This window comes from Ziziphus jujuba, chromosome 10 (genome assembly GCF_031755915.1).
Source record: "Ziziphus jujuba cultivar Dongzao chromosome 10, ASM3175591v1".
Taxonomy (NCBI): Eukaryota; Viridiplantae; Streptophyta; class Magnoliopsida; order Rosales; family Rhamnaceae; genus Ziziphus; species Ziziphus jujuba.
Genome location: NC_083388.1, coordinates 22,680,982 through 22,705,931, shown reverse-complemented (window position 1 = coordinate 22,705,931; position 24,950 = coordinate 22,680,982). Strand labels below are relative to the sequence as shown.

Sequence of the window (24,950 nt, the reverse complement as noted above, 5' to 3'; positions counted from 1 at the left end):
AACGTGTACCAATAAATGGGTTTCACTTTACTACTTTAGCTAGTATGTGACATGTAAACATAAACTTTTTCAAACAGACAACATAATATGCTTCACCATCTTAAAATATATAATAAAGTTGAACCATACAATAATATTTATATACAAAGCTTTGCGCTTTGTCTTCCATGAAAGTTCGCTGCTTTTTCCAATTGCCATCCAGCTGTTTTACCATCTCTACTAGCTCGTTGACTCGCAGTCAACTTCCGATACGCGTCGTCTTCATCGGTCAGCCCACCAACCAAAGCTGCTGAAAAGCATTTTCTCTGCCTTTGGTATCCAAAAGAGACTTATACATTCTTGGTTTTCTTCTTTAATTCAGTCACCCTCTTCGTTTTGGTTGATTTTCGGGTTTTTCTTTTGGATTTTGTTATTGCCACCCTACTTGTTATTTTTACTTACAAGAAGATCATCCCATATAAAGAAATCAAAGTATACAAACTCTGCCTTCGTTTTGAAGCTATATTCCTTTTATATTCATAAGAGATCAGGTACGCCAACTTGCAATTCCTTTTCTTGCTTTTCATTTCCATTTACTGCATGTGATTTTCATTCTCTTTTTTTTACTTCATTATACTGAATCTCATTGTTTTTTTTTTTTTTTTTTTTTTTTTTTCTCCTGCTGTTGCCTTTTCCTTTTCTTGTTTTACTTTGGAAGAAAATATTAGAAAATTGCAAGTGATTTAAGCATGGAGATATTTGTTTCGATAGGCGCAAAAATTAGTGAATGCTTGGTTGAACCTATTGCCCATCAACTGGGTTATCTCTTTTACTACAAAAGCAATGTAGAGAAGCTGAGAACCCAAGTTCAGAATTTGAAGGTTGTAAAAGATAAACTGCAGCATTCCATTGATGAGGCTAATAGAAATGGTGAAGAAATTGAAGCTGATGTTCTGAGTTGGATGAGCAGAGTTGATGGTATCTTGGAACAGATACACAAGTTTTTAGGAGATCTTGAGGCCCAAACAAATACTAGGTGTGGGCAGTTTCCTGATTTTCCATCACGGAATCGATTGAGCAGAAAAGCAAGGAAGTTGGCTCTGGAAATTGCTAGTGAAATCCAAACTTCTGGGGGATTCCACAAGGTTTCTTACCTTCCTGTTCTACAAAGTACTTTTGATGTCAATGGTTATGAGGCTTTTCAATCTAGAATGTCCACCTTCTGCAGAATTATGGAGGCTTTAAGGAATCCAAGTTTCGACATGGTTGGGGTGTATGGTATGGGTGGTGTCGGAAAGACTATGCTTTGTAAAGAGGTTGCCAAAAGGGCCAAGGAACAGATGCTTTTCAGTAAGGCTATTATGGTTACTATATCCCAGAATCCAAAGCTGGAAAACATTCAACAAGAAATCGCAGAGAGGCTTGGACTGAAATTGAAAGAGAAATGCATACCTGTAAGAGCAGATCGGCTTAGACATCGATTGAGGCAAGAAAAGAAAATTCTGGTAATTTTGGATGATATCTGGGAGAATCTTGAGTTACATGATATTGGAATATCTTTTGGAGATGATAAAAGGGGATGCAAGATTTTGCTCACCTCGAGATCTCAAGATGTATTATGTAATGATATGGGTGTTGAGAAGAATTTCTTGGTGGGAGTTTTATCTGTGAGGGAAGCAACAAATTTGTTCAAGACAATAGTGGGTGATACAATTAAAAATCTAAGCATCCAACCTTTGGCAACCGAGATTATCAAAGAATGTGCAGGTTTACCCATCGCAATTGCAACAGTTGCAAATGCGTTGAGAAAAAAAAGTCTTCCTGTTTGGAATAATGCATTGCAAGAGCTAAGAATGTCCACCCCAACTAACATCAAAGGAATGCATGAAAAAGTTTACTCCAGTATAAAGTTGAGTTATGATTGCTTAAGTGAGGAATCAAAGTCATTGTTGTTGCTTTGTGGTCTATTTCATGAAGATGCTAACATAGATGGTGAGCACTTGTTGAGACTGGGTATGGGTTGGGGTTTGTTTCAATGCATCCCAAAATTGGAAGGGGCAAGAAATAAGTTGCTTACATTGATTGAAGATCTCAAGAGTTGCTGTTTGTTGTTGGATGGTGACTATAATGGCTGTGTTAAAATGCATGATATCGTTCGTGATGTTGTCATTTCAATTGCATCCAAAGATAGACATATGTATAATCTTAGAAGCATTGCTGAGATGGATGAGTGCTTCAATGGTAGAAAACTGAAGGACGCAATTGCAGTTTCACTATCAGAGCTTGACTATGATTGTCAACTTCCTGAAAGGTTGGAATTTCCAAAAGTTCAATTATTTTGCATGAGATATAAAAGTTTATGCATTCAGAATATTTTTAGGCATTGGATGTATCCATATTTTCCATATGGTCAAAATTTGGAAATCCCACATCACTTTCTTGAAGAAATGAAGGAGCTTAGAGTTTTGGAGTTGAATTTTATACGTTTGAAACCATTGGCTTCTTGTTTTGGTTTCTTTCAGAATCTTCAAACGCTATGTTTGTGGTATTGTGATATGAGTGATATAGCTATGATTGGAGAGTTGAAGAATTTAAAAATCCTTGACCTTTCGGGATCTTATATTAAAGAGCTACCAAATCAGATAGGTCAACTTACTCATCTACAATTGTTAGGTTTGAAGCATTGTTCCAGCCTTAAACTGATCCAACCCGGTACCATATCAAACTTGATAAATTTACAAGAGTTAGATATGGAAGAGAGTTTTAGAGACTGGGATGTAGAAGGAGATGGTGGTGAAAGGAGTAATGCAAGTCTTATTGAGTTAAAGAGTTTGCATAAACTTACCACTTTACATATACAGATACCAGATGCCAGCATTCTGTCTGAAGAAATTTTTAGTGAGAAATTGGAAAGGTATAACATAGTAATTGGAGATGTCCTTGTTAGATACGTTGATTTTGGAATTGCAAGAAAGTTGAACCTCAAGCTCAATAAGAGCGATGTATTTAATGGGAATGGTCTTCAAATGTTACTGAAAAAGTCCGAAGTGCTGTATCTCAATGGATTAGCAGGTTTTAACAATGTTGTTCAAGAATTAGATGTGGAAGGTCTTCCACAATTGAAGCATCTCCACTTCCGAAATAATTTTGGAATTCAATACATCATCAACTCGATGGAAGAGATTCATACTTGTTGTGCCTTCGTAAGTTTGGAGCTATTACAACTTACAAAATTGATGGATCTCGAAAAGATATGTCATGGAAAACTTGCAGAAAATTCTTTTGGTAGATTAAAAGATATTGAAATTCATGAGTGTAATAAACTGAAGAACCTTTTTTCATTTTCCATTGCTAAGGGCCTTTTGCAACTTGAAAAGATTGAAGTTACAAGCTGTGAAATGATGGAGGAGATAATTATTTGTGAAAGAGATGATAGATCTCAAAACATTGATGATGAAACTGTCCAAAAGATTCAATTTCCTCAACTGCGCACCTTGAAGCTGTGTAATCTACCAAGGCTTAAACAATTTTACTCTGTAGTGAAGACAAATTGTAGAAACCAATGGAAAGGCAAGCAATTAATTTCAGACTTTGCCATGTCCTTTTTTAACAAAAAGGTATAGTACATTATGTTCAATTTGAAATGGTTCATCTTCATACCAAAAATGTAAATAAAATAGTTCATCTTTCTCGTATTTATCACAGAACTATAATAGAGATCTAAAGCAGTACATATGTTGCTACCAATTTATATGATTTCTTACTTGTACTTATATTGCTATGCTACCAACTTATATGATTCTAACTTGTCTGAGAATTGCTGGAAACTTACCACTTTACATTTAGATGTACCAATTTATATGATATCAACTTGTACTTATGTTGCCACCAACTTATATGATTCTAACTTGTCTGCGAATTGGTGGGAAAAAAAAACGTTTTTCTGTTTATATTTCCTTTTTTTTTTTTTTTTTTTTCCTCTTTTGCTAAAAATGTTCTCACATGCTTTTTGTGACTTGAGAGAATTAATTCAATTGTCTAATGCTTGGATACTTGTTTTCTCAGGTCAGCTTTCCTAAGCTGAAAAACTTGACACTAGAAGGGTGTGCTACCAATAATGTGTTATGGCATGGTAAATCTGAAGGCTTACATGGTGGTGATGACGAACTGACATGTATATTTTCAGGCTTGAGAGGATTGACGCTATCTGAACTGCCCAACTTGGTGCACGTATGGGATGAGAACTGCCAAATAGACAGAGCCTTCCTGAATTTGCTTAGCTTAGAAGTATTGAAATGTGATAGGTTAAAGAACTTGGCACCATCTTGGATATCTTTCAGAAATTTGATGATGCTGAAAGTGTCAAAATGCCATGGAATGGTAAATTTATTGACTTACTCAACAGCTAAAAGTCTACCACAGTTGAAAATAATGTGCATTGGCATATGCAATAGCATGACAGAAATAATTGCAAATGAGGAAAATGAACCAGAAGGTGAAATTGTTTTCAGTCAATTGGAAGCTTTGGATATCTGTCGTTTACCCCGCCTCGCAAGCTTCTATTCAGGAAACTTTATGATGGGATTTCCGAAACTGAAATATGTAGGCATTAGCCACTGCCCTGAGATGAAAAGTTTCTCTCAAAGAGCTCTGAGCACTCCACAGCTGCATAAGTTGGCACTACTTGATGAAGAATGGGAAGATGCAGGGTACCATAGAGCTGATGATTTGGAATGGCCAGATGATTCTATAGCATCGGATTTTGATGAGGAGATGTTTGATGACAATATGTACAGAAATAAACCTGTACAAGAGTTGATGGAGTGTGATATTAATACAACCATAAGACATCTTTGGGAGAGGGACCAAATTGGTCTGGCATTACAGCAATTATTCACAGAAGAACAGGTATAAAACATATACAGCCCAATTAATTTCTGTTTTGTTCCACTTTTTTCAATTTTATTGCATTATGGTGCAATGCAACAAAGCTCCCGTCTTTCTCATGCAGTAAAATCTATATGTAGCAGATTTGAGGAAGATTCTTGAAAGAAGATTATGAAGGTTTGAAGGAGAGGAGAGGATCTATCATTCTTATCCAGTTTGCAGCCATCCAATTCCAAACTGGTTTCTTTTTTCTTTTTTTTTTTTTCTTTTTTCCTCATAAATATAGGACTTGTGTATGGTACTATTCTTTATTTCTTATCAAATGCCAAATAGTGGCACTACGTTTGCTAGAATGGGCGGCCTCTCACTTGTGTTGGTGACTAGACTTTTTTGAGGCTCCTTTGAACCAAGGATATTAGTTTCTGTGTTCTTAATTCATATTCATGTATACAAACAGTGTACAGATCAATACAAGTGCAAATTTACACACAAGCACGACCATTATTTTAGTAGTTCTTGTTGATTTCGGGTTGTTTGACAATGTCTTTCGTCCAGTATTTTGGAGGGTATGAATTTAGAAGTATCATTGAAGATTTCTCGCTAATAATGACTAAAAACAAGTAACCGAGATTTTTTATTTTTATTTTTTAAATATTTTTTTGGAGGCCATTATTTTCTATGAATTCACTTGTTTTTTTTGAAATCAAAGAATAAATTTGCATTAGAACTGAAAAGCAGGATACATCAAAATCAAGGTGAGGTTGGATCCAATGCGGACCATTTTCAAGCCACAAAGCACAATCAGTACTTTGAATGGCATAACCAGTGTCCATATATTTTAATTTCAAATGTCTGAAATATTCATAACCAAGTGTCAACTGTTAATAGCAGACCTTATCATATATAAATGGACAATTTTGATATGGTGAAGACCTTGTAAAAAACTTATAGAAACGGATATGTTATATCAGCTTGGTGATAGAAAATTCATATCCAAGTGATAAAAAAAACTTATTACATATAAATGTAAGTTCATCATTTATCATATATCACACAAAAAAAAAAAAAAAAAAAAAAAAAAAACACGTAAAATAAATAAATAAAACTAACATCTGTCATTTTTACTCAACATCCCATAAATGGAAGCTCATTATTATTTTTTTTATACCAAAAATAAATTAAATGAATGGCATTGTTATTGATTTTATAGCAGATAAATTTCTTCCTTGTGCAAATTGACTTTTACAATTGATGGCCAAAAACAAAAAAAAATAAAAAATAAAAAATAAAAAAATTAGCAATATCATATTACAAAATTGTCCCAAAAAAACGATAAGTTATAAAATCTCTTATAGAAAAAAAGAAACTGTAAAAATTCAACGTGTCACTGACCAGCCTACCAAATAAATTAGAATATCTTTCCAGTTTTTCCGTCAACTTTCAATATGCGAAAAAAAAAAAATAAATAAATAAATAAAATAAACGGAAACTGACAAATCCGGGGCGATTTATGTAACGGGCAAGAAAGAGAGAGTGACATGGCATGGACGTGGTTGGATATTTGTTGTTACACAGTAAATTGACAGAGAATTGTCGAGATGACATGGAATTTTGAAAGTAAATATTAAAAAAATCTGAAAATTCAAAGAAGGATCAAGAACTTTATCTAAACTTAATTTGAAATTACTTAGATTTTTTAAAAAAAAAATAAAATAAAAACCTGTATCGGTAATGTAAAGTGCAAAACTTATAAATAAGTATTTGGTAATTTATTAAATTTTATTAATTAAATTTTACAATACTAAAATAGATATAATGTATATAAGTATTGATAAGAATTTATATGTAGTTATGATATTTCTTATACTAAAATTGAATTCAATTTAAAAATAAAAAATTTATCAATAATTACATTAAATTTACTTTTAAAAAGATTCAAAAAATATAATAAAACTTAAAAAAAAAAAACTTAAGGTTGTTATTTTATAGGAAAGCTTTATTTATTTATTTATTTTTTGTCATTTATAATAATACGCCACTTCAATTCCTCAAATCCACCATATTTTAAATATAAACGTGAATTGCTAACTAATTAAGCGCACCTTATTTTAGATAGAAGAGTTTTAATTGAAAATAGTATTTTGTAGGGTAGATGGTAATATAAATGGAATTTTAATTAAATAATGGTATTTTGAGAATTTTGATTTTTTTTTTATCTGCCTATTAAAGAATCATATTTTTTTAAAAGAATCGTACCTAACTTTAAAAGCTCGTTTGTAATGATCCAAATTATAAATAATCAAGAAAATTATTATTTTATTAAGCTTGTTAATGCTTCTAAATTATAGGATAATTGATACTTCTAAATTATAGGATAATTGATTTTAACACTCCCCAAAGCAATCCCAAACTTGTGTTCACAATCTTCCTGCTATTATATATATATAAATATGTATGATCAATTACTAGCTCACTCTTTGTTTCCAATTAAAATCTTCGTGTATTGCTTGAGTGCATATACTTGGTTCAGCTATAAATTCAACATTATTCTTAAAAAATAATAATCATGAGGATAGGTTTAATGGTGTAGTGGAAATTGTTATATTTAACTAAATAAAATATAAAATCAGATTTTTTTGTATGTAGAAGATTTAAAAAGAATATAGTTACCATAATGGGGTATGGATCGACAAGCTATCAGATTTTAAAAACTGCTTGTTAAATAAAACATGACAAATATGTAATACACCAAAGTCCCTGACATGGTGTTTGTGCTCTTACAAATATGTTTTCCTCTTTTCTAGGTGTAACTTCTCAGCAATTTCTTTTTGAATCTTTTTAAGGTCTTGATTTTGAGATACAGTGACTATAATTACATTATTTAAAAAAAAAAAAAAAAAAACCTTTTCTTCTTTTGGCTTGTCTACAAACCTGTTTAGCAAGGATGGTTTTGCCAAAACCACCCATGCCATACACATGCATAAAATCTATGCATATATATATATATATATAAATAATACTAATAATAATAATTATACTATTAAAAACAATTTAACTCTTTTTCATCTTGTCAGGATCTTGGAGAGGATTGAGATTAAAGGTAAACCCAAACTTGTAATTTCTCACAACAGATTAAGAGAGTAGAAAGAGCGGATAGGAGAGAGAGAGAGAAAATTGTTAGATAAGGGGGTTAGAAGAGAGATTGATGGTTGGCCAACTAATTTTACACAAATATGAATATCTTTTTTTTTTTTTTTTTTTTTTTTTTTTTTGGGTGAAATAATGAATATCTCTTATCTAAGCCGAACTCGGAGACCAACTGATTGGGTGGAAAGAATTTGGAATAGAATCCAACAGAGGCTTCATTTGAGCCCAATTTCTTGGGTCTGGCCCAGACTGGGCAGACGGAATTTACGCACCCCTTCGTAGTTACCAACGAACCAAGCATGTACTCTTATTCAAGCGTGCAGGTTTTGTTGAAATAAAGAGGATAGAATACCTCTAGCAAAAAAAAAAAAAAAAAAAGAGGATAGAATACGTGGCGGGCATGAGTGCATGAGAGTACAAAACCCTATTTCCTAGCAATAACATGCTTGTGTATAATATATATAATATATAAGTTAGGTACATAAAAAACTTTGTATTATCTTGTCTGTTTAAATTTTCTTTCTCCTCCAGGCCAAACAGAAAGCAAAATTACATAACATGGCGAAAAGTAAGAGAGTGAAGAAGGGAAGGAATTTGATTTTCTCCGTCCACCCAAAAAAATACTACATGATGATGATGATGTTGAACAGGAGGAGGCCTATGATGTCCAGTGGAAAAAGAAGAAGAAGAGGCCGCCACCGCTGCTGAAAGAGAAAGACGAGGAGATGAGCAAATTACCAGTTGAAATTCTGGTATCAATTATGTGTTTGTTGACGACAGATGAAGCAGCAAGAATGAGTGTGCTTTCTCGGCGATGGCATAAGATTTGGAACCTTTCGATTCGGATTACACCTAGGTTATGTTTTTTTCTGGACAGAGGGTGGTCCTCGGATATAAAGCTACGTGATTTGAGAAAGAAGAGGAGGAAGAGGATAATAGAGGTGTATCAAGTATTGAAATTGCATAAGGCACCTACTCTGCACGAGTTTTCAGTAATTGCTGTGGACTTGAGATCAGACGACCATCATCATATTGAGGCACGGATGGATTTCGCTGCTGAGAAACATGTCAAAGAGCTCACTCTGAAACTTAATTCTCTTATGTTTTATGATGCTAGTTTCATAGCTGATAATTTTCATTCGCTCAGGGTTTTGTATTTGGAGGGAATAAATATCACTGCAGACCTTGTTCACCGTTTATTCTCCAACTCTCCCATTCTTGAACGTTTCTCTCTTTTGAGTTTCAATAAACTTCACAGGTTGAGCATTGTATCTGCTCCCAATCTCAATTCCTTGTATATAGGAAGATGCAGGGGCCTGCAACATCTCGAAATCTCCTCCTCTGCCGAAAACCTTAATACAATACAAATAATTTACGGTGTTAATTTCGAAAGCGTCAACGTATCTGCCCCAAATCTCTCCCACATAATTCTTGCCATCCATGGTCGGGCCTTCAAACTCGACGCTTATGTCACCCTGCTTAGTCAAATCAAAAGACTTACTTTTGATGTAGGTAGCTTACAATTATAATTATTGTTTTTTTTCTTCCTAATTATTTTTGTTTTTCGGTTGAAATATAAAATTTTAATTTGGTTACTTAGGTCTACACGGAAATTATTTCGGCTGCATTTCCTCAATTTCCTGAGTTTAGCAAGCTTGAGCATTTGGAATTGATAATGGATCATTGTTCCAAAATAATACCAGTTTGCCGTTTGCTGGATATTCTAAAGGCAGCTCCTTTCTTGAACACTTTCTCATTCAAGGTGCCTTGCGAATCTACATATATATATATATATATATATTTATTTATTTTACCTAAAATTCCAAAATACAGTTTGTAATGAAGTCTTCTTGCCAAGAAACATTGTTGCGACGTTCCCCATTATACTTTTATTGCTAATTTATAATAATCCTTTGTTAAGTGAATTTATCTTATACTATATGTTGACAAAAATTATGAGTGAATCTGTAATGCCATATGGTAGGATTACAAACTTTCAGAACATCCCGCTAGAGATAATGCCTTAAAGTTATTAATTTTTTATTTTTAATAATATATATATTTTTTTATTATGGAAATTGTTTTGAGTGATATTTATTTGAATATGGTTTTGGTTTTTGTTTTGATCTGTATATACCTAAAGAAGTGGAGGTGAATCAGAACCACGCATGTAAATATCTTAAGGTGGTGAAGTTGAATAACTTTGCTGGGAGCCAATATGAAGTTGAGTTTTTGTTGGATTTACTTGAGTACGCTGTGTCAGTGGAGAAAATATTCATTGGCTTTATGGGTTCAAGTATTTGGGGGCGTCACTATGAAGATAAATTGATAATCAATATGAAGAACTCTGCATTGAGTGTGCCCAGCAACTGAAAACCAAAATAATCCAAATGCATCCTAATGCAGAGGTAATTATATCTTAATTTAATTAAATTTTGATTATGGACAAATTGTATCTTTTATATTATTATTTAAGACTAGCATCGATCCAAATACACCCTATTAGATTGTTATAAAAAAATATTCTAATTCTATATGGATCTTCTTGTAATCTTTTACATGATATCTATCTAAAAATCATAAGTTGATGCAACAGATAGTTTCTTCTGAGATTTAATAATTCATTTTATACTTTTCACGGATGGGGAGTCATTTGGGTCTGTGTCACTGTGGCCGCCATTAATCATCAGCCTTAGGAGGAGACCTTGTTAGTAGCCTCTCTTCCATGCTTTATTCCTCTCAATGTGTAATTAGTTTCTTATTTGGTACATACTATATAATGTATTATACTTATAGGAATGCTTAGAAGAGACTGGAATGCCAATAGAAAACGAGAAAGACTGATGCTTTTCAGATAGTTTGGTGAATAGCCAAATCCATCAGTTTCAAGGATTTAAGCAAATTGACACCAGTTTGAAGATAGGGGAAATAATAAATATAGTGAATTTATAATCTTGTGTGTACTTAGTGCACCATCCTTTACATAATGCAATTGCTCTGAGAGAGAGAGAGCGAGAGAGAGAGAGAGAGAGAGAGAGAGAGAGAGATAAGAAATGGAAATGGTGGGTGAATATCTCTCAGCTACGTAATCTATTGGACTTGCAAAGAGTTAAGGACAAGAAAGAGACCAGGATTTTTCTTTTATGTTTTTTTTTTTTTTTTTTTGGGGTGATAATTAAGATTTCTTTGTTAATATGATATCAATGAATTAAATTAAAACTCCATTTGAAAAATAAAAACAAAAACAAAATGGAGATTTTCTTTGTTAAGATTATATCAATCAATAATTAAATCAACAAGAAGGATCAATAAAAATATTTTGAATCTTTTAAATTGAAGATAAATAAATTCTATCATTTGAATCCATTAAATTTGATATGATCTATTTCAATTTATTAAATTTAAATATTTTAAATGATTGGCCTTATTTATTTTCAGCTTAAAAAATTAAAATTATACTAATTTAAGCCTTATTGATTAAATTAAATCTTTTTTTGAACAATAAAAAACAAAATTAAAATGGAGATTATTATAAAAGTTGACACGGTATAAAATTATGGGTCAGTATTTGCAATTGCAACAGCAATGTCATTGTCAACAGAGTACTCAACAAAATACGTTGTCAAATAGTCGTTGACAAAAAATTGGTCGCTCCTCCATTCAACGCGTGTTTTTTTTTTTTTTTAAACATTAGAGAATAACATAAGCCTCGTTTCTACCTTTATATATATATATATATATTTTCTTTTTGTCATTTTGTGCTCATTCTGAAACTTACTTCTCTTATGTATTACGATGCTAGTTTCATAGCTGATAATATTCATTCCCTATTTGGAGGGAATATATGTCACTGAAGACGTCGTTCACCGTTTATTCTCCAACTCTCCCTTTCTAGAACGTTTCTCTCTTTTGAATTCCAATAAACTTCACAGGTTGAGCATTGTATCTGCTCCCAATCTTTAACTGCTTGTATATAGAAAGATGCAGGGGCCTGCAACGTCTCCAAATCTTCTCCTCCGCTGAAAATCTTAATACAATATAAATAAATGGTGGTGTTAATTTCTAAAGCGTCAACGTATCTGCCCCAATTCTCTCCCACATAATTCTGGCCATCCATTCTCACGTCTTCAAGATCGACTCTTATGTCACCCTGCTTAATCAAATCAACGGGCTTACTATTGATGTAGGTAGCTTACTATTATTATTAATTTTTTTTTCTGCTTCCTAATTATTAATTTTTGTTTTTTTTTGTTGGAATTTAAAATTTTAATTTTTTTTTTTCTGTTTGGAAGTTAAAATTTTAATTTGGTTACTTAGGTCTACACGGATATGATTTCAGCATCATTCCGTCAAATTCCTGAGTTTAGCAAGCTTGAGCATTAATTTGGAATTGATAATGGATCATTGTTTCCAAAATAATACAAATTCACCGTTTGCTGAATATTTTAAAAGCAGCTCCTACCTTGAATTTTCATATACAAAGACAAATATTGATGATGTACATATATATATATATATATTTTTTTTTAAAAAATCTTCACTAATATTTATGGTCCACCGTAGTATATCCTCTATATATATATATATATATTAACAAACAAAGATCTACCAACCATAATTGTAACAAAGAAAAATAAACTTAGCTTTATTATCTTATTATTTTTAAAATATTAATAAACATTCATAAAAATATATACAATTATTATTATTCCAACTAGGCCAAATATATACAAACATTTATAAAATACACTAACCTGACAGATCTACTATGATTATAACAAAGAAAAATAAACTAATTACCTTATTATTATTATTAGAAGATGATTTCTTTCTTGAGCAAATTGACTTTTACAATTGATGCCACAAAATATATATATATATATATATATATATAGTAACATCAAATTACAAAATTTTTTTAAGACAAAAGAATAATAGTTATACATCTAAAAATTCAACGTGTCACTAACACAGCTGCCAAATAGATTAGATTAGAATAATTTGAAATGTGTTTTACTAAATAATATTGAAATGTTTTCAAATTTTCTGTTTTCCATCAACTTTCCGTACACAAATAAACTCAAACTGAGAATCCCCAGAAATTCTAAAGGTCCTTATTTGTGCTATTGTTTTATTTTATTTCATTTTATTATTATTAAAAAAAAATTCTATTTTTAATGGAAATTTAATGGGTGACCATCACCATTTCCAAATTTGAATTTTAATTTTGAAAATTTTAAAAAATGAAAAAGAAAAAAATGAAAAAGAAAAAAACAAGTAAAGCCAATTGATATAACAAATAAGCATGGTATGACGAATAAGAAAACGCACTGCGCCAATTACCAAAGAAGGAATTTTAACAGGCAATCAGGAGAGAGTGACATGGCATGGACGTGGTTAATTAATTATTACCAGACCAAGGTTGACAAAGAGTTGTCAGAGATGACATGGAACTCGAAAGAAATTAAAAAAGAGTCTGAAAATTCAACAGAAAAACGACAAACTTACCTTCACAGCATTTCTATATCACACCCAAATCCCTCTCTCTCCTTTTTTTTTATTTATTTTTCACACTCCACAGTCTTTCACTTTCGACTTCCATTTTCAGAGACCTGGTTTGCAAAGAAAAAGATGGGTAGAGAAAGCATAGAAAAAGGAGGAGGGTTATTAAATGATCCTCTGCTGCCTGTTAAACGTAGTGATGGGTCTTCTGGTGCTGTGGAATGTAGTATCAGCAGCAGAGACAGTGCTGGTACAAATGAAAATCGATCTTCTTTTTCATCAGCTACAACTATGGTTGTCGTCACCTCCTTGGTTGCTGTGTGTGGATCCTATGTTTTTGGTCTGTAAGTATTTTTCTGTTTTTGTTTTATTACTTTTTAATTCTAGTTTTCTTTTTTTTCTGATTGCCGTATGTATGTTGCAAATTTGCAATTAGTTGGTCGGTGGATTTTCTCCTAAATATGATGTAATTATATATGTTCCTATGAAAAAGGCATTTAGAAACTGTTCTGATTCTTTAAGATAGTTCTAGCAGTAGGATTGACCCACTATTGGATATCGAAGGACCAGTTTATGATATTGATTTGCAGATTCGATATTCCTCACCGGCTCAATCTGGAATTAGTGCTGACCTGGGCCTCACTGTGGCTGGGGTTTGTATATACCTTTTTCCTTCTCTTTTCATCTTTGTTTTCATAATTTCAGGTTTATATACAATTGCGCATAGCAAAAAGAATTTTAGTTTTTTGGACATACAGTATGTGAATTGCTGTATCTATATTGTTTGAGCTGTCTAATTGCCTCAAATGTTAATGTTGCAATAAAGACATGTAAAATTAGAATTCATTTTATCAAAATTATATATATATATATATATATTTCTTTTCTTTGCCATAGTCTATACCTTTGATCATATTATCTCACATGCAGTATTCGCTCTTTGGTTCAATATTGACAATTGGAGCAATGATAGGTGCTATAGCGAGTGGGAAAATAGCAGATTACCTAGGAAGAAGATGTGTAAGTTTTTCTATTGCCCTGTTTTTGTTTCTCTATGTATGGTAAGATTTTCAATCTGAATCGAATCAAAACTCTTCAAATTTATTCCAATTTGTTTGTTCTGTGTGGCAGACAATGGGCATTTCCGAGATAATCTGTATTTGAGGATGGCTTGCCATAGTTTTCTCAAAGGTTTTACATCTTCTCTCTGTCTCTCTGGTTTTCTACCATTTCAATGATTTTGTTTTCTATATCTGGTACAATATGTAGAAGTTTGCAATCAACTCCACAGAGTGTAATTTTTATGTCCAACTTTTGTCACGTGCAACTTTCAAGGATAAGCTTTCACATCGTAGATTTTCACTTTAAAAGAGATGTTCAGAATAAAATAAACACCTTTGTTGTTGGTGTTCTGTTCCTATTGTAAGTGTTTAGTTATGGTTGAAAGGTTTCTTGGTGGCTGAACCTTGGAAGACTTCTGGTAGGATGTGGGATGGGGCTTCCTATGTAGTAAGTTATCCGAATATATCCATTTACTTCCAGCTTTTAGTGATGTGCCAGATGGAAATATTTGTGTTCCAATTGCCAATTATGTATCTAAACATAGCAGAAATAACACCCAAGAATCTTCGAGGAGGATTTACAGCAGCTCATCAGGTAAAAGCATAAACATCCTGAATTTGGATATCAATTAACACGATCACCTGAGAAGCTACTTACCATCAATATACAGTTGATGAGATGTTGTGGCGTGTCAATGACATTTTTTTTTTTTTTTTTTTGGAGGATGTATATATTGGTTGGAGAGCAACTAACACCTGCCTATATTGGTTGGAAAGAATTTGGAAGAGAATCCGACAAAGGCCTCATTTGAGCCCAATTTGTTGGGCTTGGACCGGACTGGGCTGAAAGAATTGTTGAAATAAAGAGAATGGAATGCGTGGTGGGCAGGGGTTTTATTGAAAACTAACCACTTTACAAATCACTTTTCGAAAAATAGCAAATTTTTTTTTTTTTTTAAATTTTAGCCAACTTTTTGGTATATCAGGATCAAAATACCCTTTGTACTTTTTTTTTTTGGGTCTTTTTTTTCTACCGAAATGCAACTTTTTTTTATTTTGTTGTTTTTTGTTTTTTTTTCCTTCTTTCCCTTTTCCTTTCAAAACACAACTAGGGCTTTCGAACAAAGCTAAGCTTTCCCTTTCCCTTTAGAAACACACCAGCGCCATTTTCACTTCAAGCAAAATTGTCCTCCCATTCGCCGATGTCATAGAAGAACCAGTTTTTGGAAAATTGTCCTCCCTCCCCATGCCCATGCGATGTTGTTTGATTTTTGTCTTTGAGCAGAGAGACAAGTTTTTGGAAAATCAAAATTAGCTTGCAAATTTCTCTAGAAGATCCACATTTTCGTCAGTTAGTTTGCCAAAGAAGAAAGTGAAGGAATCGTGAAAGAAGAAAGTGAAGGAATCGCTGAAGAAGAAAGTGAAGGAATAGCTAAAAGAGGTAAGAGTTTCAAGAACTTTTTTTTGACTAAAAATATGGACTGAAAATCAGATTGTGGAATGTAGGGGCCACGTGAAGCCGATTTTCTTCTACATACTGTCTCTCTCTCTTTCTTTTTCTCTCTGCCTTTGCTAGCTTCTATCACTCTCACAAGAACACTAAGCTTAGAGGCTTACACACTTAGATCTGAAATCCACAAACCCCAAAATTTCTTAGTTCCTAGGATGATCTGGGTAAGCATTTTTCTCTTCTATACTAGCAGTTTTGTTTTTGTTTTTTTTTTTTTTTTGTTGTTGTTAATTCGCTGTATATGGTTCTGTGGAATTGTTTACTTGTCTTTGATTTGGGAAATGGTAGGCAATCTAAAAAGTAGAGCTTTGGTCCTGCTCTTGGCTTTTAAATGTGGCATTTTTGGGGGCTCTATGTTTGTTGATGCTTGAGTTTGAAATGAGTTTAATGTGATTATGTTGATGGAAGCTTATAGTTGCTATTGAGTTTGTGATCTTGTTCATGTAATCTATGATTTAGTGTTTTAATTTTGTCAATTAAGTGATTTAAGTGGAATGAGCTACTAGTTCTTTGTGGGGTGAATATTTGTGGGGTTCCGCTAAATTGAGTTAATGCTCTGTTCGGGTCGAGAGAAAATGTGAGAAAAGAAAATGTAATCTTGTTCATGTAATCTTCATCAACTGCATGTAGTTACCTCATATCCTGACATCTAAAGTATTGTCATTTTGTTGGATGTTTGGATAGAAAGAAAAGAAAAAGAAAATGAAAATAGAAAGGATGTTTCTCTTTTTCATTATTGTAGAGTTATTAGTTAAGCATTTCTGATCCTAGTTTTTGAAAATTTTGTGCAACCCCATTTCTGATCTTTAGGTTGCTGTAAGGTTTCTCTTCTTTCTTGCAAACTTTTTGTTCTTAGTTTTGGAGCTTTTGTATTATTAGTTAATATATTTTTTATCATTGAATTTGTTTTGTTCGATTTTGATTTCCTATTAATGAGTTCTGTTCTTTCTCTTTGTTTTGGACTACGGCAAGAAAATTTCAGTTACTTTGACAAATCATATTCTCCTCCAACTCCAAACATTAGGCTAAAAAAATATCAGCTACATTAAATATAATCAAAACAGTATAATAGTACAAACTCAAGAAGAAAATACATTTAATAATATATAGGGAATACAAATTGAAAAGCAAAAAGCTGTGGATGATATAGGGCATAGTTAAGTAGAATGTCTAAATCAATACCTGATTAACAAAGTAGCATTCACCAGCTTTATCAACTTGATGGTTGATGCACAGTGCATTCTAAATTATTTTACAAGAAATTAATGTCCAAGTGAAGGTTTGACTTCTCATTAGCATCATTGAATAGAACTTATTATGGGACAGCTTTATAATTTTCATTAAATTTGGACTTTATAAGCACCATAAAAAGTTATAGATATATGTGCGAAAATCATCAAACCTCACTTGTTTTGAGCTTACTGACCCATCTCATTAAAGTTTATGTTACAACAATGCATGATCGGATTATATATATATATATATATTAAGAGTCAAATATAGTATCCAAAGGACCATAGAACCATAATGTTTCAATCAAACCATGTTGCTCTTGTTCTATTATACAAAATGTAATTTTTAGGCGGATATAGGGAATTTTTTTTAGTTCCTTTTTAGCGATATTCATATTGATCATAAATGATACACAATTAATGCTAAAGATGATTGTTAGTAGGACCTATGTATCATACGATAATCTAAGTTGTTACTAGTAAAATATTTATTTTTAAAGATTTTACTGTAAAAAATAATATAATATATTAATTAAAATTTATCAGGTAAGCTAATAATTATCATCAATAATATCAAATAGTAGGATTCGATTATTTAGTATATAAAATATTTTTAAATCAAAACAAATTTTTATAAGAATTATTATATTTAATTTTTTTTTTAAACCAATATTGAAGAAATTCCAGTAGCACATTAGTCTTTCTCATTTCAACTACAAGTTATTTAATGGTTCAACGAAAAAGGAAGTGGAAAAATGAAAAAGCCTTTCTCTCTTCCCTCCTAAGTAAGAACTTACAGAATGAAAAAGAAAAATGAAGTCCACAATCAATAATAGTACTGCACCCCATTCTATACCCTTCAAAAATACATGCCTCTAAGTCACTAACTATTATTATTATTTTTTTTTTTGGGTAAACTCCAAGTCACTAACTTAAGTCAAAATTAAAACTGTCTTTAAAAAAAAAAAAAAATGCTTGATCTTCCAAAACCTTATTGCAAAAAATACAACATTGAATTTAAATCTTATTTTCATTATTATGTGCTCAAAACTTAAGGGGAAAAAAACTCTAACTTTTCATATATCTATTAAGCATTTGTTTATCATGCAAACTAAGTTAGTATCTTTTTTTTTTTTTTTAATAATTTAACTCTTTCTCTAGCAAACAATTCGTAATTTTCATAAGGAGAATATTAAAATACATTGAAATTTATTTGCAGTTGAAGCTGTTATGTATGGATTTTAGTAGACTACATATATATATATATATATATAGGTTAAAACAACTGTATTTAGAACACGCAATTTTGATTGGCCATTGACTAGGCATAGCTTAGAAAATATGTAACAGTAGTGCTTTGATTAGATTTACGAGATACACTTGAGCTAGCTTGCCATTTCTTGCCACCAAAAGGAATAAATAAATTCCTTATAGCTATCAACAGACGAAATTAAACAAATTAATAAGACAAGTAATGGAATATATATAAAATGAAATGTTATATACATAGGAAGAAGTAAGAACTATCATCATCTTCATTTCTTTATCCTAGTTTGGAAAACCAATACAAAAACTTGAAAGAGCTAGCCACAACCCATTATCAAAAAAAAAAAAAAAAAAAAACGCCAAGGCAATCCTTCGTTGTTCGTCTTGTAAATGTCATTTGTAAATAATTCACCTTTATTTTATTCATGTTATTGGGGATGATGATGGTCAGCTTGCAATCCTTAATTTATATCTATAAATATAACAAGGGGACAGATTGTCTAGTCCAAAACAGCAAAATTAATATATTGCAAATAATTTTTTTTATGCTATACTAGTGAGTGAGTGTTATTATGGCTGCATAAAAAAGAAATAGAGAGAAATGGCAATGGGGATTGGTGTTATGGTTTAATATTCCTACTTCAGTATTCCTACTTCTTGATCCAAGAAACAAAATAAAACCTTTTATATTGCCCTTTAAAATATATAAAAAGTGAGGAAATCTGGAAATTTTATGCAATGATTTTGTCCTTAATTTATTTTTTTATTATTTTGTATATTTTTGTAATTATTTAGTTGTTAGTAGTTCTTGTGGTTTTTTTCTATCGGTGGAAAATTTCTAAATTTCTCATATGCTCTTGTTCATTTGAATAGAAATCAAAGAAAGAATATACAAGGAGACATTTATCTATTTGAACCTCCAGGCTCCATCTTATCATTAGCTAGGTAAGCAGTATTCTGTGTCCTTTCATATGCACATCTTACACATATAATATGCTAAGTTTGATTGCTGCATGGTTACTAATATTGATTTTCTATTTTTTTCAGCATTGGAGGAGCAAGTGATGGACCGAGCAGAAAATTAAAGCACAAAATTTGCGATCGTAGAGTTACAAGTGCAAGCTGATAAAATTACACATACACTCACAGAGATAGAGAAAGAGATAGAGAGATATATAAATAGATAGAGAAGCACTGCTGGTGGTTTGTCCCCCATTAATGTAAGTTGCTTCTCTGAACAACATAGAAAATATTTTGCAAACTAATTCCGCTTTAATGTAACGAACTTATCTGAAAACCTTTAATTGTGTTGTATTGAATGAGTTTTAGAATTATTGATAATTTCCATGATGGATTTTTTAAGAGATGATAAGTCATCTCTTTATAAATTGCTCAATTTTGAACCTTTGTCATTATGCGCTATGCTTATAAATTGTGTTATTTGGTGTGATGGAAATGTTTGTGTTGCATGGTTAGAATATGAAATGTGAAATTAAAATTATTGTGAAGTTGTGTTTTTGTTTGAATATAATGGGAGGTTTGAATGTAAAACCATAATATATCCATAGGTTATCCTTAGGAAGCAATGTCTAATGTACACCACTAATGTATAATGTACAATACTATATAGAAGATATTGTTGCTTTTAAATCCACATATACGCTGGTTCGAAAAGATTCTTTAGCCAGTTTCATTATATTGTTGCACAAATCCCATTAGGTGTATGTCATTTAGGTTCTGGAAAATTTTCCACCTGAAGGAAAATATTTCCTCTTTTTTTCCTCCTGGAGGAAATTTTTTCCTCGAGGCGGAAAATGTTTTCCTCCAGGCAGAAAATTTTTTCCTCCAGGCTTTCCCCGTGTCGGAAAAATCGTTTCCTCCATCTGTTATGCTTTGTTGTATTTGATTTGCAGATAAATGGATTCAGATTACCAACGAAAGTTTTGGGATTCGGAGATATCGAGGGCAAAGGTTAATTGTAGATCGAACTTCTGGAAAGCCGTGTCGGATATTAAGTTCAAGCTGACTCCAGTCCAAATAAAGAAGTTTGAGGATAGCTGTTTTGGCCACTTTTTGAAGGCCAAAGAGATACAATTTAGTGGCCACATCGTCAAAAGCATGCTGTACAGGCAGTGTTTTTGCGACGACAAGGATTCTATGGTATTCAATTTTGGAGGGCGTGGTGCTAGATTTACACAGAGAGACTTCACCATAATTACAAGTCTAGGGTTTGGTTACAAAGCCAATAGGCGAGTGAACATCTCTACTCGTATTAGTGACACATATTTTGGCGGAAAGCGAAAGGTCACTAACTCGGAGATAACCGAAGCTTTCATGACTGCACAGTGTCAAGATGATGATGAAGCCGACGATGATAGCTTGAAGTTGGTTTTATTATATTTCCGAAAGACGGTTCTTCTAGGCAAAGAAAGCATGGCCACCGCATCTCATAATCACTTGGAGATGGTGGATGATTTAGAGTACTTCAATAACTATCCATGGGGTATACATTGAGCAGTGTTATGGAAAGTTCCTCGCCAATCCATCTAAGTTCCAATTCTCATACGCAATGCAAGAATATGTGCCGGGGATTCGAATGAAGGAGTCCAAGCCATGGAAATGGGTAAATCATGTAAAATATATATGTTCAAATTGTGTAATGTTAACTATTCATTTATTCATGTGACTTCCTTTATTTATTGTGCTAACTGAAATCCTATAATGTATTAACAGTTGTTGATTCCACTAAACAAGTGCAACATACATTGGCTGGTAGGGCACGTGGACTTGAAAGAGCGTTGTGTGACTGTATATGACTCAGATAAGGCTGGTAACCGAAACAGGGGAGAAAGTTATTTTCAGAAATTATGCATAATGTTACCATACTTACTGCGGTCTGCATCCTTTTATGAGCAGCGGCCGGATCTTGTAGACTCCGTTGATGAGTTTACATGTGAATTGGCACAAAATACCCCTCAGCAAAGTAACTGGTAAAACCCCTTAATACGTACATGTTTGTTGAATAAATATTAACTATTGAATATGGTTCTAATAATACTAATATATGTTATAATAATTGTGTTTTTGTAGTGGTGACTGTGGCATGTTTACACTCAAGACTATCGAGTTTTTACATACTAGATTACCAGTGACATTCACACAAGATGACATGGAGTTCTTTAGGGAAAAATATGCATATGAGGTTTACAACAAAGAACTAAACATATAAGCTGAGTGGTGATGCATTTTTCTTTCTTTTTGTCATCACCACTCAGCTTATATGCTTAGTTCTTTGTTGTAAGCCTCATATGCATACTTCTTCCTAAAGAACTCCATGTCATCTTGTGTGAATGTCACTGGTAATTTAGCATGTAAAAACTCGATGTTCTTGAGTATAAACATGCCACAATCACCACTATAAAAAAACAATTATTATAACATATATTAGTATTATTAGAACCATATTCAATAGTTAATATTTATTCAACAAACATGTATGTATTAAGGGGTTTTACCTGTTACTTTGTTGAGGGGTATTTTGTGCCAATTCACATGTAAACTCATCAACGGAGTTTACAAGATCCTACCGCTGCTCATAAAAGGATGCAGACCGTAGTAAGTATGGTAACATTATGCATAATTTCTAGAAATAAATTTCTCCCATGTTTCGGTTACCAGCCTTATCTGAACCATATACAGTCATACGATGCTCTTTCAAGTCCACGTGCCCTACCAGCCAATGTATGTTGCGCTTGTTTAGTGGAATCAACAACTGTCAATACATTACAGGATTTCAGTTAGCACAACAAATAAAGGACGGCACATGATTAAATGAATAGTTAATATTACACAATTTGGACATGTATATTTTACATGATTTACGCATTTCCATGGCTTGGATTCCTTCATTCGAATCCCCAGTACATATTCTTGCATTGCGTATGAGAATTGGAACTTAGATGGATTGGCGAGGAACTTTCCATAACACTGGTCAATGTATACCCCATGGATAGTTATTGAAGTATTCTAAATCGTCCACCATCTCCAAGTGATTATGAGGTGCAGTGGCCATGCTTTCTTTGCCTAGAAGAACCGTCTCTAGGAAATATAATAAAGCCAACTTCAATCTATCATCGTCGGCTTCATCATCTTCTTGACACTATGCGGTCATGAAAGCTTCGATTATCTCCGCGTTAGTGACCTTTTGCTTTCCACCAAAATACGTGTCACTAATACGAGTAGAGATGTTAACTCGTCTATTGGGTTCGTAACCAAACCCTAGACCTGTAATTATGGTGAAGTCTCTCGTGTAAATCTAGCACCACGCCTTCCAAAATTGAATACCATAGAATCTTTGTCTTCGCAAACACACTACCTATACAGCATGCTGCTGACAATGTGGCCACTAAATTGTATCTCATTGGCCTTCAAAAAGTGGCCAAAATAGCTATCCTCAACCTTCTTTATTTGGGCTGGAGTCAGCTTGAACTTAATATCCGACACAGCTTTCCAGAAGTTCGATCTACAATTAACCTTTATCCTCGATATCTCCGAGTCCCAAAACCTTCGTTGGTAATCTGAATCCATTTATCTGCAAATCAAATACGACAAAGCATAATAGATGGAGGAAACGTTTTTTCCTACATGAGCAAAGCCTGGAGGAAAATTTTTCCTCGAGGCGAAAAAAGTTTTTCGCCTGGAGGAAAAATTTTGCTCCTGGAGGAAAAAGTTTCCTCCAGGAGGAAAACATTTTCTGCCTCGAGGAAAAATTTTCCTCCAGCAGGAAAAAAAGAGGAAATATTTTCCTCCGGGTGGAAAATTTTTCAGAACCTAAATGACATACACCTAATGGGATTTGTGCAACAATATAATGAAAATGGCTAAAGAATCTTTTTGAACCAGCGCATATGTGGATTTAAAAGCTACAATATCTTCTATATAGTATTGTACATTATACGTTAGTAGTGTACATTATACATTGCTTCCTAAGGATAACCTATAGATATATTATGGTTTCACATTCAAACCTCCCATTATATTCAAACAAAAACACAACTTTACAATAGTTTTAATTTCACATTTCACATTCTAACCATGCAATACAAACATTTCCGTCACACCAAATAACACAATTTATAAGCATAGCGCATAATGACAAAGGTTCAAAATTGAGCAATTTATAAAGAGATGACTTATCATCTCTAAAATAATCCATCATGGAAATTATGAACAATTCTAAAACTCATTCAAAGCAATTTATAAAGAGATGACTTATCATCTCTAAAATAATCCATCATGGAAATTATGAACAATTCTAAAACTCATTCAATACAGCACAACTAAAGGTTTTCAGATAAGTTCGTTACATTAAAGCAAAATTAGTTTGCAAAATATTTTCTATGTTGTTCAGAGAAGCAACTTATATTAATGGGGGACAAACCACCACCAATGCTTCTCTATCTATTTATATATATATCTCTCTCTCTTTCTCTATCTCTATGAGTGTATGTGTAATTTTATTAGCTTGCATTTGTAACTCTACGATCGTAAATTTTGTGCTTCAATTTTCTGCTCGGTCCATCACTTGCTCCTCCAATACTGAAAGAAATAGAAAATCAATATTAGTAACCATGCAGCAATCAAACTTAGCATATTATGTGTAAGATGTGCATATGAAAGGGCACAGAATACTGCTTACCTAGCTAATGATAAGATGGAGCCTGGAGGTTCAAATAGATAAATGTCTCCTTGTATATTCTTTCTTTGATTTCTATTCAAATGAACAAGAGCATATGAGAAATTTGGAAATTTTCCACCAATAGAAAAAAACCACAAAAACTACTAACAACTAAATAACTACAAAAATGTACAAAATAATAAAAAAATAAATTAAGGACATAATCATTACATAAAATTTCCAGATTTCCTCACTTTTTATATATTTCAAAGGGCAATATAAAAGGTTTTATTTTGTTTCTTGGATCAAAAAGTAGGAATATTAAACCATAACACCAATCCCCATTGCCATTTCTCTCTATTTCTTTTTTATGCAGCCATAATAACACTCACTCATTAGCATAGCATAAAAAAAATTATTTGCAATATTTTAATTTTGTTGTTTTGGACCTGACAATCTGTCCCCTTATTATATTTATAGATATAAATTAAGGATTGCAAGCTGACCATCATCATCTCCAATAACATGAATAAAATAAAGGTGAATTATTTACAAATGACATTTACAAGACGAACAAAGAAGGATTGCCTTGGCGTTTTTTTTTTTTTTTTTTTTTGATAATGGGTTGTGGCTAGCTCTTTCAAGTTTTTGTATTGGTTTTCCAAACTAGGATAAAGAAATGAAGATGA

At 32.4% G+C, this 24,950-nt stretch overlaps 3 protein-coding genes across 20 annotated transcripts; all 3 read left to right on the top strand.

The window, feature by feature from the left end:
- The first annotated feature begins 17 nt into the window (after positions 1 to 17).
- LOC125418212 (disease resistance protein At4g27190) lies at positions 18 to 5,375 on the top strand. Of its 4 annotated transcripts, none has more exons than XM_048469348.2 (4): positions 18 to 530; positions 698 to 3,596; positions 4,045 to 4,887; positions 5,007 to 5,375. In XM_048469348.2, the coding sequence occupies exons 2-4, from the start codon at positions 729 to 731 to the stop codon at positions 5,013 to 5,015; spliced, it is 3,720 nt and encodes a 1,239-aa protein (XP_048325305.2). In that variant the 5' UTR covers positions 18 to 530; positions 698 to 728; the 3' UTR covers positions 5,016 to 5,375. The 4 variants fall into 4 exon arrangements, with proteins under 4 accessions (XP_048325305.2, XP_048325303.2, XP_048325306.2 ...); XM_048469346.2 differs by having other exon boundaries at positions 19 to 530; positions 708 to 3,596; XM_048469349.2 differs by having other exon boundaries at positions 21 to 530; positions 708 to 3,596; positions 5,010 to 5,375.
- A 3,363-nt stretch (positions 5,376 to 8,738) lies between these two features.
- LOC132799696 (putative F-box/LRR-repeat protein At3g28410) lies at positions 8,739 to 10,386 on the top strand. The gene is made up of 3 exons (XM_060812152.1): positions 8,739 to 9,521; positions 9,614 to 9,775; positions 10,198 to 10,386. Exons 1-3 carry the CDS (start codon positions 8,739 to 8,741, stop codon positions 10,384 to 10,386), a joined length of 1,134 nt encoding a protein of 377 aa, XP_060668135.1.
- A 3,132-nt stretch (positions 10,387 to 13,518) lies between these two features.
- LOC125420781 (sugar transporter ERD6-like 5) lies at positions 13,519 to 24,740 on the top strand. 15 transcript variants are annotated; one of them, XR_009634642.1, is made up of 10 exons: positions 13,533 to 13,855; positions 14,106 to 14,168; positions 14,489 to 14,535; positions 14,647 to 14,706; positions 14,963 to 15,024; positions 15,125 to 15,171; positions 15,301 to 16,017; positions 19,458 to 19,529; positions 19,632 to 19,804; positions 20,498 to 24,740. XR_009634642.1 is itself a non-coding variant. In XM_060812344.1 (7 exons), the coding sequence occupies exons 1-6, from the start codon at positions 13,645 to 13,647 to the stop codon at positions 15,128 to 15,130; spliced, it is 507 nt and encodes a 168-aa protein (XP_060668327.1). In that variant the 5' UTR covers positions 13,519 to 13,644; the 3' UTR covers positions 15,131 to 15,171; positions 15,301 to 16,017. The 15 variants fall into 15 exon arrangements, 11 of the variants coding, with proteins under 11 accessions (XP_060668327.1, XP_060668328.1, XP_048323813.2 ...); XR_009634641.1 differs by having other exon boundaries at positions 13,535 to 13,859; positions 14,446 to 14,535; positions 20,498 to 24,737; XR_009634640.1 differs by having other exon boundaries at positions 13,536 to 14,168; positions 14,446 to 14,535; positions 20,498 to 24,738.
- Positions 24,741 to 24,950: the final 210 nt, after the last annotated feature.